Source organism: Podarcis filfolensis, assembly GCF_964270895.1.
Source record: "Podarcis filfolensis genome assembly, chromosome: 2".
Taxonomy (NCBI): domain Eukaryota; kingdom Metazoa; phylum Chordata; class Lepidosauria; order Squamata; family Lacertidae; genus Podarcis; species Podarcis filfolensis.
In genome coordinates, this window is record NC_139605.1 from 61,899,011 (window position 1) to 61,915,244 (window position 16,234).

The 16,234-nt window shown below is 45.7% G+C and overlaps 1 protein-coding gene across 3 annotated transcripts in view; it reads right to left on the reverse strand.

Annotated features, from left to right (window-relative positions):
* Positions 1-4,597: 4,597 nt before the first annotated feature.
* The window catches only part of SYNPO (synaptopodin), a 77,376-nt gene continuing 65,739 nt past the window's right edge, over positions 4,598-16,234 (reverse strand). For all 3 annotated transcript variants that reach the window (XM_083603981.1, XM_083603980.1, XM_083603979.1), the window contains exon 5: positions 4,598-10,529. In XM_083603981.1, coding sequence (XP_083460107.1) covers positions 9,528-10,529 — 1,002 coding nt within the window. In that variant the 3' untranslated portion in view covers positions 4,598-9,527. The remainder of the gene's footprint in view (positions 10,530-16,234) is intronic.

Consider the following 16,234-nt stretch of genomic DNA (forward strand, 5'->3'; position numbering starts at 1 on the left):
GTCCCTCTCAAGTGCACAGCACCTTGTCCACCTGAATGGAGCTGGCACACCACCAGACCACCAGTGCTCTACAGAAATTCTGCACGCATATAACAGTGCTCCAGAACACTTAAAAAGAAAAACGCAAAGCATTCCTGAAGGAGGAATTTAGACCAGATTGTATCCCCAAGCTGTTTCCATCCTGTAGGGCTCTGGGTGTGTTTTTACTTATTAAAAAAATGACTTTGGGGCACAGTTACATGCATTAGCATGTCTTATTAGGCCCATAATCATAATCAAGGTGGGATTTATTTATAAAATTATTGATAGGCTGCCTTTTTCAGCACAGCCCATCTGTGGGTTGCTTACCTCATGTAAAAAAAACCAAAAGAATCCAACAACTATTTCAATATCAGCGGTGCAAGAAATTTAACACAGGCCATTTAGAATAAATAAAGCAGCGAAAAAGGAAAGGCGAGAGTGTCTCTCTCTGCTCTGCGTCCCAAGATAATCAGCCAGGTTTTTCAGACAACCACTTGGCACACCCTTTGTAAATGATTTGAGTTTGTTTAGCGCACAATAGACCCATTGAACATTCTACTATCAAGCACAATTTAATACATGTTCCAGAAAGAAGTCTACTTCTCTCCTGAACATGTGTATTAAATTGTATTTAATATCAGAGCACTCAGTGGGGCTATTGTGATATAAATGAGATGGCAAACAAATATTACATAGGGTGTGCCAAATGCTTGTCCGAAATGCCAGCTTGACACCCCACCCCATGGGGTGAGAAAAATGCAAAATACAGGGCATCTCCCTGGATATCAAGAAGGGAAAGTTGGTGTGAACTTTCAGGACAACAGCCTATGTTCAAATGTGAAAGTCCTGCTGGAGTCCCTTGTTTCCAAGTGGCCCAGCAAATATGTAAAAAATAAATAAAAATGCCGTACAACATTTCCCTTGAGCACTGTGATATTGGAGTGAAGGCTGGTGGACAACATTTTATATCTCATGTTCAAACCCAACTTTAACCACTGAACCCATTTTGAAGAAGGAAGGATATAAGCAAAACCCACTTTCTGCTTTACTGTGGTTGCCATCTTGTGGTCATTCTTCACCACTGCATTCTCAGAGGTAGGAAAGAAGCTTCCAATTGCATCCTTTAATGGGTACACAGTTTTTCCCACACAGCTTAGTCTGAAATGAAAAGGCTTCCGCTCCTTAAATGTCATCCCCTGCCCCTCCAGTACTGAATTACTAGGGGAGGAAGCAGAAGATGCAATATCACAGCCCACCCCTCACCCCGCAGTCATTGTTTTAAATGGCTCAGATTATGGGTTTGGGGATTTCACTGTTCCATCGCCACCACATACACACAATAATTTTCACACTATAATCATGACTCAGGACTGCGATGGGGTGTGCAAGGTGGAAATTGTTTCATTTATCTATTCATTTTCATCTTAAAGCCGCAATTTCTTTCATTTTCACTTAGTTGAAATCCATCCACTTTGGTTTTCAGTCTCTTTCCTTTTAAATCTTTCATTCATTTCATTTTTCTTTGCATTGCACTTGCCTCATTTTTCATTCATTATTGGTTTATTTTCATTTTCAGCTTTCATACATATACACCGAATTGAAGGGAAATTCACATATCGGTAGCTATATTCTGAAAGCAATTTCAATGGTTTCTATCCAATGATATGGAGCTTTCAGGTGTTCTGCTATTCACTCAAGGCATCATACCTTTCAAACTTGTGTCTATCTTGTATTTTATTCTGTGAGCCACCCTGAGATCTTACAATGAGGGGCAGGATATATAAATTTAATTAATAATAAGAACAACTTCATACAGATTGATAAAAAGGGCTCCACATTGAAGAGTCCATTGATCTTTCCATTGTTTTGGGAGGTAGACCCAGCTGTATTTCTCCTGCTTTTAAAGTCTGTGCTTTACAGCATATTTGCACAACATTTTCAAGTATTCTACTACTCCTCTAAAGCATCAGATCTCTCAGGTTCCAGGTAGATAGGTCAACGAATCCTCATTTCATAGACAGGAAGCCAGAGTGTCATTGGCTAAGGAGCCAGACCAGGTTCTTGGCTTGGAACCTGATGTTGAACCTGAGGCTGGCAGGCAGACAGGCAGGAGTCCACCGAACCAGGTTTCACAGTATCAGGGCTGCAGAGCTGGAGCCAAGACCTTCATAGGCACCTTCCCCTGGGCCTGAAGAAGTGTGCCTCCTTTAGTACCTCACCAGTCACGAAGCACAGGGAGCATGCCAGGCAGGAGGTCATGGAATGCAGGAAAGGAGCCTGTCAGAGGGCCGGACCTTTAAGAGATTTTTCTGCAAAAGGGGGCGGAGCCTATGAGAGGCAAACAGGGGAGGCTGAGGCACAAAGGGCTTCAGTTCACATCCAGCTCTCCTCAGAACAAGTTGCTGAGCAAGCCACCCTCATTCGAAGAGGTGCCCTGAGGCTGGGGTAGTGCATGCAGCAGCAATACCGCCTCATATTCCTACTCCACAATTTCAGCAAACCCTTTGACCATCGATCTCTCTCTCTCCTTTGCAGGATGAAATTAGGCTTTGCTTGTTAGAGGGCAAAACAACAACAACAGGCAGAGCAGTTTGTTTTCAATGCAGTGATAAGCCGAATGTTATGACAACACACAAATTTCTCCTTGTGCAGCAGAAGGTTCTCTCCCTATGTGAGCTCACATTCTGTTCTTGGGATTACCCCATCACCCTGGAACGGATTTTGGGGTGAAATGTGTGTGAGGCAGGGAGGAGGGTGCAAATCATGTCCTGTTAGTGCTAATCCTCACACCACTGCAAGAATTTAAACCGCCCAGTCTCCATATCCTAATGAGAATGAAGTGTAGAAATTCAAGGATGTGTTTCTCAGCCTCAGAATTCAAATTCTGGTTTTAACCTGAACAGAGACTGCCTCTTCTCTCCCCCCCCCCCCCCCGGTGTCTCAGTGGATGCTTTCTTGCCTGTTGTTGCATCAGGTTCAGAAGCAAGGGCACAAAGAAAAGTGGTTTTTTGGTGACTGCTTCTTTCCTCTCAGCTGACTTGCCAAAGTTTGAGCCTGAACACCTTTCGGAAAGGTTACTGCAAAGGTTACTGTTTGTACTGGGACTTTAAATCAGAAAAGGGTGTGGCAGTTTCAATTATATTTTAACACAAGGCTTATTTTGCCTTGCTAGGGGAAGCCGAAGCGATTGCTTTTGTTACCTTTGGGATGGAAAGGACCATGAAGCTAAATAAACACATTGGATTAAGAAGAAACGCAAACACTCTTACTTCAACAGAGTCTCTCCCCCACCCCTGCCCCAGTGACTGACCTCAGCAAGCTATGTTCCTACAGTTTCACAGCACTATTATTTTTATTTCCAGCAGCCATTTTTGTTGTCAGGTGATTGCCACCAGAGGCATTAAGATCATTCCCCTAGGGCAGCATACAGCTAAACGGATACAGTGTGCTTTGAGCAATGACTTTTAGCTGTGCAGTGTAACTGCTCTGGCCTCTCCTTTCCCTGCGCACCACCTAAATATGCTCTGGAGGGTTGCAGGGAAACCTGGAGCATATTTTGGGAGGGCATGGGGGAGGAGAAGGGGACTTCAGTGGAACTTCATTTGGATACTGCCCCTTCCCAGTAAAAGATTATTTCTGAGATTCAGAGGCCCTTCTTCATGTGCCTCCTCCTTGAGAAGTTTGGAGGGTGGCAACATGAGAATGGGCCTTTTCTGCAGTGGCTTCCTGTCTGTGGAATGCTCTCCCCAGGGAAGTTCGCCTGGTACCCTCATTATACACCTTTAGGTGTCAGGCAAAAACGTTCCTTTTTAACCAGGCCTTTGGTTGATCTGATTTACATCCTATGCCCTTTTAAAATGGGTGGGGGTACAGTGGTACCTCGGGTTAAGTACTTAATTCGTTCTGGAGGTCTGTTCTTAACCTGAAACTGTTCTTAACCTGAAGCACCACTTTAGCTAATGGGGCCTCCTGCTGCTGCCGCGCCGCCAGAGCCCGATTTCTGTTCTCATCCTGAAGCAAAGTTCTTAACCTGAAGCACTATTTCTGGGTTAGCGGAGTCTGTAACCTGAAGCGTTATGTAACTTGAAGTGTATTGGGTTGTTATTTTTATTTTTATTATGTATTTTGTTGTTTTGTATCTTGATTTTATTCTGTGAACCGCTCTGAGACCCTCGGGTATAGGGCAGTATATAAATTTTAACAACAACAATTATTATTTTTATTTATCACTACATTTATCACTACAACTGTATCCCACCTTTTCTTGGAGTTTGAGATGGAGCTCAAAGGGAGCACACACAATTCTCTCCCCCCCCCCTTTCCATTTTATCCTCACAACCCAGAAAAGTAGGTTAGGATGAGAGATAGTAACTCGCCTGAGGTCACTCCATGAGTTTCATGGCCAAGTAGATATTTGAACCCTGATCTTCTGGGTCCTAGCTCAATGACCCCTACAGCACGTTATGTGTCTATGGAAGTGAACCCATGGAGACTGCATGTAAGCACAACAGAGAGAGAGGCCTCTTTTCTTGTGGCTAATAATTTGGTTCCCAAATAACACGAGATGACCAGGCCGTGTGGGCTAATGTATTTATTTTGGAGTTTTGTTATACAGAGGCATGGTGCAGTGCTAATGCAAAGAGCATCTGGTGAAGAGACAGCAAGCCCAGTGTGTTCTTGGTTATAGAATTTCAGAACAAAGACGTCCCACAAGCCAAAAAGTCCTGAGTCGCCCAAGAGGCCCCCTAAGTGAGACGCTTGCAATATTTAATTAACAACATCTTTTCTCCTCCAGCAATTCCTCTGTGTTCCTCTTGAATTGAGCTGCCAGCTCCAACCATGGCAGTGTGTTACAGTTGGGATAGTAATACATCCTTCCTCTTGCTCTTTGTTTTCTGGGAGAGATGCCCAGGGAAACAGCAATACTAATAGAAACTACACATCTGCTTTGCATGCAAAAGCTCTTGTGAACTGGGAATCAATTTTGCTCATAAGATCTTTGGCATATATCCCTATCTGCGACTTTACAAGAACGGGGAGGTCAAGGCTTCTGCTGTGAATGTGAGTCCAGGTGTTTGCAAGGAGACCTGACCACTGATTTATAAGCAAGGGATTTAAATTTAGGCTCGATGCTTAACTGCCCCATTGAGTTCAATGGGGCTTACTTCTGAGTAGCTGTGCAAAGGTTTGCACTGTTCAATGTTGTGCATATTGTCCCTGATTCATCTTGCTTTGTAACTTACACGAGGGGCAGGTTTATGTGAAACAACGCATGCTTGATAACTGATTCCCTAATGGGAAATAAACATTATTTTTTTTATAACAGATTATCAAAATGGTTTCTTTGCATTGAGTGAGCAAGTAGGAAATGGTTAGCTGTGCACATTCTCTTGCAGAGTGGATATCATACATTGTTTCAGAAGTCATTGCTACTATTTACATGCAGTATCTGTATACATTGTGTGTGTGGGGGGGGATTCATTGTCACTATTTTGAAGAGGGGAAAAAATTACAAGGCTTTAAAAAAGCCCATTAGGAAAAATGGTATCCCTTTACTGATTAATCGTTGTGGTTTGGTTTGTAAAAGCAGGGTAAAAATTCTCATTTCTCTTCAAAGGAAATCAATCTTCAGATTGATTTAGAAGGATTATCTTAACTGTAAGAAGAAGAATTATGCTACTGAATTTGAGTCCCTGGAGCTTGATAATACAACTTAGACTTCATAGTTTATTCTCACACTCCCAAAGGAGGTTGGATCAATGCCGTCACACTAGACCAGACATCTCCAAATCTGCACCCATGAGGGCTAGCTGCAGACATCCAGCCCGCAAACATAATAACACAAGGCCTCCTCAGAAACGAGAAGCATCTCTCACACATGGTAAAGGTGGCGAAGGCAGAGCCTGTGAAATCAGGGACAAGAGGGACAAGCAGATGCTTTTAAACCTCCTCCTCTACCCTAGCAGAGCTTTAGCTTTTCTTAAACTCACTCAATTTTTCTTTAAATGCAACATCGCTAAGCAGTTCTTCAAAAATTGCTTGGAAGAGGGCTTAGACCTGGAGAGGGAGTTTTAGAAGTCTGTACTGGGAACCAAGGATACAATCAGTTTATTCTTTCAAATATAACTTTGCTTTATTTTCCTTTCCTTTCCTTTTTAATCCCTCTCTCAGGGAAAGCAAGAGGCTTCTTGTCTCTCAGGAAGTTCAGGGCTGTGCTATTACTGATACGTTTTACATCTCATGTTTTCAATTTCCTTATCTTAGCTTCCCTCGGCTGCAAGCAACAGTGTGTTCTAGAGGCTGCCCGCATAGCTCAGGGAACAACAAGGAGCCCTTTAGAGATTCATCTTTCAGAACCTTCTCCCAGATCAGTGCCTCCCTCCCACACACTCAACGACATGCAACGCTTCCATCTGCTAACTAACCAAGACCTTCTTCCTGGAAGATCCGAGGCTGAGCTTTCTCTCTGCCACAGTGTTCTCTTTGTCAAAAGCTCAATCAACCAGTGTTGCTTTTATGCCCAACTTTCCCTTAGACACCTTTTTTCTCTGTCTCTACCATGCTCTCGGGAGGAGTGAAAAATCTCGTAGTTGATCCCACGAGCCTCTAGAGGGCACCAGCAACCTTTCCTTGTCCCCATCAGTCCCTGCCCTCACTTTGCTGCTGCTTCTGCAAAGGACAAGTTAACTGGCTAGAGAGCTAGCTAGCTATCTGAGAAGGTACCTGATGTACCCATGAGTTCCCTGCCTGTGGGACTGAAATTTATCGCTTAGGCCTGTCAGTCCCAACAGAGGGCCTCAGCGTGGGATCCAATGTGTGATATGCTCTTCTCCCTTGCCATTCCTCCGGTGAAACCGGAGCAGCAGCAAAGTATCTGCTTGACCTCCAAGCCCGAGGGGCCAAGCAGCTGCAGGGAAGAGGCAAACATTTTGTAGCACTGGGTGTTCTTACACCTCTCCATGCTGAGTCAAGGAGGCAGAACTCAGGTCCTCATGGCAGCAGCATCTCTGTTTTGGCTTCCCTGAGCCCCTGCCATTGCTGACTACAGCAAGCGGAGGCATAAGGGCTCCAAAGTTGGGTTGACAGGTTGCTTGAAATAAGTGTCGGGGGCAACGGAGAGCAATGGGTTAAGGCAGATATGTGCAGGTCCTCTTCCCTGAAACAACCAGATTCCATTGGTGGATCCCCTCCCCTTTATAATAAGTCTGGGAACACTATGTAAGACCATTAGAAGAGCTCTGCTGAATCTACTCCATCTACTCCAGCTTCCAACAGTGGAGGTAGAACAAAACTATTGTGGCCAGTAGCTACTGATAGCCTTGTTGGATGGAAGCAGTCCAATTGTTCTTCGTGGTCCTATATACACAGGCCTTGTGATCTCCACATGCCTCCAATGGTGCCTGCTTGAATCACCTGATGGTCTGCCCCACCCTGCTTCTCCTTGTCCCCACAAATGGGAGCCTTTGACTAGGGGGGGTCTGCCGTGAGTCTGCACCACCAGAGCAGCAGAATGGCGACAGTACGTCCATGCCATGTGACAAAGCTGGGCTGGCTTGCTCGGCCACCTTTCCAAGGAGCCCACCGCTTGAAGTGTCCCCTGCCTGCTCTCCCCCATCGCGAGCCATGCGTGATCAGAAGGAAACAAAGACGGGGGCCTAGCTTACTCGTTTCTGGCTCCCCTTGAATTAACACCTAAGGCATGCTCCTGTCTTTAAAGGTTAGCGGGATAAAAATAGAGGATGCCTGCAGAATCAAGGGCAAGTGGGGTAAACATCTGATACGGCCCTGCCCATGCCAGTCAGAGTATCGCCTACATGGCAGCGCGTTACACAGCATCGCACAGGGAAATGGGCTGGACGTGGGCGGCCAGATTCGAAAGGGAGCTTCTCTGGGCAGCACAAAATAGAAAAGTCCATTTATCAGGTCCTTGATGGTGGTGGCAAGTGGAAAGGACGCAGAAAGAAGCAAAGTCCAGTCAGCCAATTCTAGTCCCAAGCAGCCTCCTTTTGACCTTTCCATCACACAGGAGGCATTCCTGACTTTGGCCAAACAAGGCCCACTCGCCATTTATTTATGGTTATTCATGAGCCCATTGGCAAGGCCCACTTCTGCTGTATCCAGCCTCTTTTCTAGAGGAGCCTAACTGAAGGAGTCTCTTTCTCTTGGAGTCGTCGTCCTTGCATAGTCTTATACAGTCTTTAAAATGGGCCTCCACCTGCTGATATTGCTGTCATGAGAAATATAACTGATTTGGGAGTCAGTTAGCTGCCCGTCTCCCAAGTCCTAGGTCAGCCCTGCCTCTCTTCCCAACCCCTTCAGGAGATCTGCAGTCTTAATGGAGTCACACTGCACTACTCAGAGTGTCTCAGGCCTCCCATAGGAATACCTCCAGGCACACAGATTCTCATCGGAACAGGCTTTATAGCAAATGCTTGGGTCCCCACCCCCCAATAAAGAGGGTTTCTGCCAGAGTCCAACTTAGGGCACATTAGCCTTGATATAGTATTGCTGAGGAAAAGTAGTCTCCATCATGCTGTCTTGTAATGCTTGGCTAATGTTCCAGGCATTTATCAGTTTTGGGACCCAGATAACATTTGGACATTGGCTGCAGGGATGTCATTTTTATGTTGAGTATTTTGCCTTTGCCTTCTGGACTGAGCAGCCACTCCACCTGTGTTGTGGTGGAATATTCCACACCTCCGCCCCAGGATACAGGGTTGCTTGGGTCATATGCCAGTGTGGATTTCCAGCACCCTAGAGCCCATGAGGCTAACTTCTTTGGATACACAGGGCTTGTGTAAAGCCAGGCCTTCTCTTTGGAGCTAAAGCTACATTGCACAGATCAGCCACCAGGGGTAACTGCTGACTGGGATTCATGGCCATGCCTCTCCTTCATGTCCAGCCCCCCTGGTGTGAGGGCAGACTAGCGGCCACCGTCAGAATAGAGGGGGAAAGCCAATAACAGTTATCATATAGAAGGCAAACAAAGCTGTTGGCAGGCCTCTCCTCCTGTTCTCTCGTGTTGACAGTCTGCCGGGGATTATGCTGCAGGCTGTGTGTGTACAATTGTCCTCATCCCACAGGATGTTACTGCGTGACAACAAAAGCAGCCAAAGCCTCATTAGACTCCCTTGAGCGAGGAAGTCACTGGTGGCTCCAGTCTAGCAGAGACAGATGAACGCCAAAAAAGCAGGCAAATGCTGTGAGGATGGAGCCCATGGCGATCTGGTGTGTTGGTGGGTAGAATCTCAGCCATGTTTCGTTCGGTTTGAGAGTACCTCTGATCTGAAAGGTCTTCCCCACAAACAAATGGGCTCTGATCCATTCTTCTAAACCTCAGAAAGGAGCAGGCTTTTTGGGAAGGGATTGCATCTGTGCAGGCCCAGCTCCTTCCTCCTGATGCTTAATGAGATGGGTGGGATTAAGTGGCTGTAGTAGGACTTCATAATATTTTGGCAACAGGCAACTTTGCAGGTTGTTTCTCCTTCTCATCTGCTGTCCTAGGTTTAGGAGGTACAGGGGGCTTCTGCAGGGAGGCTTCCCCGCTTCAGCCTCAGGCTTCCATTCCAGCCCCGGGGACAAATGTTGAAGCTGCGGATGCTGGGCGACTTGATCCCAGAATCTTCCGAGTCGAGGGATACGTCTGAGTTGGTGGGTGACAGGGAGGTGAAGCGCTTCAGCGGAGAACGGACTCCTACCATGGGAGATTGCAAAGGGCTTTTGATGGTGGGGGAGCAGGTGCCCACATTCTTAGGGCTGGGACATGATGATTTCCTGGTTGTGCTTCCTGGAGGTGTGAAGATCCTGTGACTCTCCACGATGGAGGGTTTTGGAGACTGGGCCACAGAATGGGTGCCTGCTGTTCTCAGGCCATTGTTGGATGCCGCTGCATGGCAGAGGGATGCCCCAGTGCTGGCAGGCATGGTGAAATACTTGTTCCCATTCATCCGCACTGCTTTGGGAGACTGCAGTGGGCTCTTGTAGGTCGGAGACTGGCTGCCTAGCAACCTGGGACTGTTGTTTGAAGATGCACTGGCATGCGGCGGTGCGGCGGAGAGAGGGAGAGAGACACGCCTGTATCCATCAGCCCTCGTTGGCCTGGGAGATGGCAGCGGGCTTGGGGAATGGTTGCCCACACTCTTAGGACTTCCGCCTGAGGGAGTGGCAGGAGGAGTGAAGGGCCTGAAGCTCTCTATGGCCACAGCTTTGGGAGAAGAGCTCTTCCTCTTGGCAGCATTGATGATGTTTCTGGCCAGCAGCACCTGCATCTGTCGGCTGGACTTGGGGTCAGCCTCTTGCCGAAATGGGGACACAGATCTTTCGCTCCAGGATGGAGACATAGGCGGAGGAGGTGGGGTCATGACACTGGCTACTCGAAAGGCCTCTATAAGCCCTTCCTCGGGCTCTGGAGTTTGGGCTGGGCTCACCCAGCCGTCTAAACTGCTAGGTGGTCGGCGCAGCAGTCGGGGAGTCCACGTCGGGGAAGCAGGGAGGGACATCTTCCTTTCCTGTAAGGGGAACAAGAGATGAGGTCAGTGTCCTGCCCCTTTGACATCCTTCAAGCTAAGTTTATCAGTGGAAGGCTGGTATATTTGGCAGTCTCAAATGGTAACTGAAAGAGGAAGTATGGGTCAGAGAGCAGGACCTCTGAAATTCCTTTCCCAGCTGTATCAGTTTCTCTGTGGGTGACCTTGGGCAAGGCACATGATCTCACAGAATTACCATTTCTCAATGAGTTCAGTGAATAGAATATCCTGCTGACATCAGTGTAACAGGGACGGGTTCATATGTGAGAATTAATCAGAAAAACCTTGAAAACAGAAGGTGGATAGAAAGAGAGAGATTCCAGAAAATGACATACAGCTTTCAGCCAGACACAGGTAAGTTCCTAGTACAAACACTGTGCTTCTAGAACCAATGACAGTGACACACCTGTATGGCTTTCACTTGATAGTATCTCCCACCCAAGCATTTTATACCTGCTAGCATAGGGTTTGGGGAAGGGAATGGGAGGAAAGAAAAGCAATGCATGTGTTTGCAGGGGATACAACTAAAACTTTTCTTTGCTATCTGATGGCTTAACTAGCTGTGGAATATGTTGCTTGTTTTTAAACCATCATTTCCCTTTAAGCTGAAGGTCTTAGGTGGCTCACACACAAAGACATAGGCACACACAATTTTCTCCATCACATGGGCAACAATAGGAGTATTCACGTCCTATCCCTGCATATACGAACAAGTACAGTAGTTTAAATCTCCTCTGTCCTTATAAACTAACCCAAGGAATTCTGAAATACTTACTTGTATTAAGCAATGGTTTTTCCAGAACCATTAAAAAAAAAAGGCTGTATCTTTGTACTTTGAGCCAACCATTTCTGCTACAGGCATTTGCACAAGGGGAAAAAAAAACCTAATCAATGAATCTGGATGTTATGAGACACTCAGGTTTCCCAAAACAAGCACAGGCAGGGATATCTCAGATCCCTTCTCTCCCAGCTGTGCCAGTAAAGAGGTAGGAAACTGCAAGAAGGGTTTGATGAATGAGCAAATGTGGCTGGAACCTACCTGGAACAAAAGTCCCACACTCTAGGGAAAAAGCAATGCAGAAGCATCCATGCTCTGACATGCAGGTCAGTCTTGCAGCCCTCAGTTACAAGGAGCAGCAATTACGGTACTTTTTGATAAAGGACCCAGGTATCCTCTGTTTCTGATATCTCAGCAGAATTAAGCTGTGCATTTTTGGACACTTGAAGAATGCATCTCTCTCTCTCCCCATCTCAGAATGCAAGCTCTAATAGCTGGTTATGCATGCTATTTATGTTGGATCAGGCACATGGATGGTTTAAATGACGTAGTTCCTCTACACAGAGGGCATAACATGTTGCATGGCCCCTCACCACTTAGATCACTGCATGTGGCAAATCTCCATTCAGCTGCTGGTGCACATCAGGCAGATAAGCCACCCAGCAAGTTTTACTACATGCTGTGTTCAAAGCATGAAGTTCAGTTCTCCAAATAAACATGAAATAAACATGAAAATTTGTCAGAATTTTGTGTGAATTTCTCCTAATAAACACGCTTGTTTGCAGATTTGACCCACATACCTATTTTTTGCAAGCAATCTTCCTCAATATTATGCATGCTGTTTCCACTGATATATGCATTTCTATGCACACTTTCCCCCAATATATGCAATTTGGCAAACAATGGCTGGAGTAGTGTGAATTTTGAAGGATAGCTGTGCTACGGTTCTCATACTGTTCTGGAAAATGAGAAGTAGGTAGGTTCATCTTTAAATGTGAACTGAATCAAATTTCTCTCTCAACCCAACTTTCTCATCCCATTAGAACCATGTGTGAAACCTATGGCTTCCCACATGGTTCTAATGCATCATGCTGAGCAAGAGTGGGCATATTTCACACTTGCAGAATGTACTTTGCTTTTCCCTAGAATATTCAGGTCCTCAAACCAGAGCCAGGGGCAAAATAATGACTTGAGGGAGGAGCCAGATGAAAAATGCCAGCTTGTGGGGTGGAACCAATGTGCAATGAGCCATACACCAAGGCAACCTTCAGACACTAGTATAGCCTGCCCAAATCTGCCGCCTTCCAGGAGTTTTTGGACTACAAGTCCCATCAAACCCCTGTCAGCATGGCTGTCCTTGCTGGGGCTGATGAGAGTTGTAGTCCCAAAGAGAGACTGTGGCAGAGACTGTGTTAGGACAAATCTACATCTGAGTTATTATGGTTTAGGAATTCTAGCAGAAAACTTTGCAGCTGGCCAACAGAGCTACATAAAGATCTGATCAAAGACAGTAAGTGAATGCCCATATTTTATAAGTGAGGAACACTGAGAAATAAGAGACTGGCAGGAGGCTAACCAAGGCAGAATTGCTGTTGCTCCTTTTGCCTAGGTTCAACGCATGTACTACATGTTATAAAGAAAGGCTGGGATGTTAAGCACAGGTTTTGAGGATCCTCTGTTCACTACTGTACAATGGTCAGGGGTAGCCATTGAACTCAGAGCATAATTGCGCCAGATACTGCTTAGGGGTACTAGTGCTGCTGACCCAGTTTAGCGTATGAACCCAGATCGGGAGAAGTGAAATTCATTAATGAGTGTGCTGTTCCTCTCATTTATGTAGAAGAATGGCAAGTGGTTCTTTAAAAAAACCCAAAGAAACTAACTAACTAACACACACAAAAACTAAGGTGCTGGTGGTACTCGTATCTTGATAAAAGTGCTGTGGGTACCAGCACAAAATGGTTGCCAAGGGCAGCAAAAGGCAGGCAAGAAGGTGAGTGTACTTTGTACCAGTGAATACTGTCACAAAACAAGCACTGCAAATAGCACTTGCTGTTTTGGGACAACTAGCTATAGAATAAGCAGTATAAGGCCTTGATGGATCAGAGGTGGGGTGGTGCTGAGTCTGACAACAGTTGTGTGATCCCTTCAATGACTGATGTCACCGTTACTGAGACATTATACTGGGTCAGATCACTGATCCAAATGGCTCATATTGTCTACATTGACTGCCAGAGGCTTTCTAGGGTTCCAGATAGAGGTCCTTCCTAGCCCTGCCTAGAGTGGCAAGGGATTCAACCTGTGACCTTCTGCATTCAAAGCATGTGTCCTAGCTACTGATCTATGACTCTGCCAGCCTACAGAAACACTCCAAACTGCAGTGGAACCTCGGGTTACAGACGCTTCAGGTTACAGACTCCGCTAACCCAGAAATAGTACCTCAGGTTAAGAACTTTGCTTCAGGATGAAGCTTCAGGCGGCAGCAGGAGGCCCCATTAGCTAAAGTGGTGCTTCAGGTTAAGAACACTTTCAGGCTATGAACAGACCTCCAGAACAAATTAACTTATTAACCCGAGGTACCACTGTATATCCTGCCAACCTAGCAGTTCGAAAGCACATCAAAGTGCAAGTAGATAAATAGGTACCGCTCCAGCGGGAAGGTAAACACCGTTTCCGTGTGCTGCTCTGGTTCGCCAGCTCCCTCGGCCAATAAAGTGAGATGAGCGCCGCAACCCCAGAGTCGGCCACGACTGGACCTAATGGTCAGGGGTCCCATTACCTTTACCTTTTAACTTTGTATAAGAAAGGTGCTTCAGATGCTTTATGTGATTTTCCAAGTCATATCAGCAGTTGGGCAACAAACATTACAAAGAGAAGTAGAATCTCCCTCTCCCTCTCTTTCTCTCCCTTTCTTTGTTCTTCCTATCCACTGCATGAACCTCTTTCATTTCCTCAGTGTGTTCCCCCTGCTACCAACCATTTCACTGTCTGCCGCTAGCGGAAATGCTGACACATGAAAATAAGTGGTTTGCTTACATTTCTGTGCCAAGGATTACAGAGGTTTAGTTCATGCTCTGTATCCCACCCATAACTACATCACAGCAGAAACTATTGGAAAGAGTGCTTAAATTTCCTTTGCTTCCAGTACCCTATTGTCTATGGAGGCTCTGTTCCCTCTCCACTGTTGCGATGATTTTTCAGCAAAGGGAAGGGGATCTAGACGCGGCCAAACAGAGGAAGTTTAGACATGAAGCATCTGCCAAACCAAAAGCATTTCGCAGTCACCTCCCATAGGCACTGTCTAAGAAGACCCATAACAGTGGCCCAAGGGGTCACAAAGATGGCACCCATGAACACCCATGTGCTTTAAAGGTATAGCATGTATACAGCCTCATTTTCACATATTTCCAATCTTACAATTCAATTCTCCAAGTTTCCATGTCAGTTTTGCGATTTTAAAAAAATCCTCATGTAAATTCATCAGAGTATTTCTCCCAGTATAAAAAAATGGTTTGTATGCAATTTTGGCATACAGATTTTGGCAAAACAATCTCCCCTAATATAATACTTTAAAATGTTATTATTACTAATAATATACAGGGTAAAGGTAAAGGACCCCTGGACGGTTAAGTCCATGCATTTTTATGTACACTTTAATCTAGCAGTCACATTTGGGGGGGTATACATTACTTGGCTGAAAAACCCCATTATTTGGAGGAACTGCAGATTTTGAAGATTGGTTGTATTTCAGTACTGTTTTGAAAAGTTGTGCAAAGAAGGTAGGTTCACCTTTCAATAGGAACTGAATCAAAATCCCCCCTCCTATATCCCTAATCCAACAAGAGCCCTTGTCAATACCATTCAAGGGCACACTCCAGCTGAGCAAAAACCCTGGAGGAGAGTGTGGAGAAGGACTGTGACTTGGGAGGAGGCACGGCATGGGGCTACACCCAAGAGTGTAGGAAGTGCTTAGGAAGCCATATTTGCTTCCTGGACCTCAGGTTCCCCACCTCTGATCTAGTTAGTTCTCCTTAATACTACCATTGCCATCATTGCCACTGCTTTGGGGGAAAGCGGGTGAAGGAGAGGAAAAGCCTTCAGTCATTCATTTTGTATGGTGATGGCAAAGGTGGTAGCAGTGCACAACTTTGTTGTGTTTGTTTACCTTGGAGGCTGGGCACTGTACGGTTTCAGTACAGAAACTTCATCCAGCCACATTTATTTTTAATGGGAGTGCTGAATCTCAGCAGGGCTACTCCCATTTCTCTGCAGCAACACCCTGTCATTTTGCAAACCTTCTGTTTTGTTTGGGGTTTTTTAATCCATTCTTTCTGAGGTTGTGCATTCCCTCTTACCTGTGCTGGAACGCACAGGCAAACTCTCCTTTTTTAAAGGGGACCAACAGAGGCAAGTCTATCCTGCCCCATCTGCTCTATTATGTACAGCTGGGATGCCAGGCCTTTGTGGCTGTGGGTGTACACCGGGCAAAGGCTAAAATGTGGTTGGAACACAATACTTAGGCTGATTCAGAAGAAAAGCCTCAGTGCAATGCGAGCTTATGGGTTTTTTTTTTTAATGCTATGTAAAAATGTAGAGTGGTTTTTAAATAAAAATAAAACCCACTTCCCTAAGTAGATGTGTTAGCCTAGTGAAAGAGAAACCTGCTCCTAGTTTTTGCTCTAGCCTAACTCAGGCATCTTGCAATCTTATCCTAAAAGTTTCCATTACACTTGAAAAACCCAACTGCTCAGCAGCAAAGGGAAGGCAGTGAGCTGAGGAATGTTTCCTTGCTGCTTTGTTTCACAGGGCGTTGCCTTCGATGGCCTTTTGTTACAAGGCAGACTTTGGTCACTCTCCCATCCCTTCCTCAGGAAGAGACTGTGAACCCCTCCAGATTTATGCTGCTGGA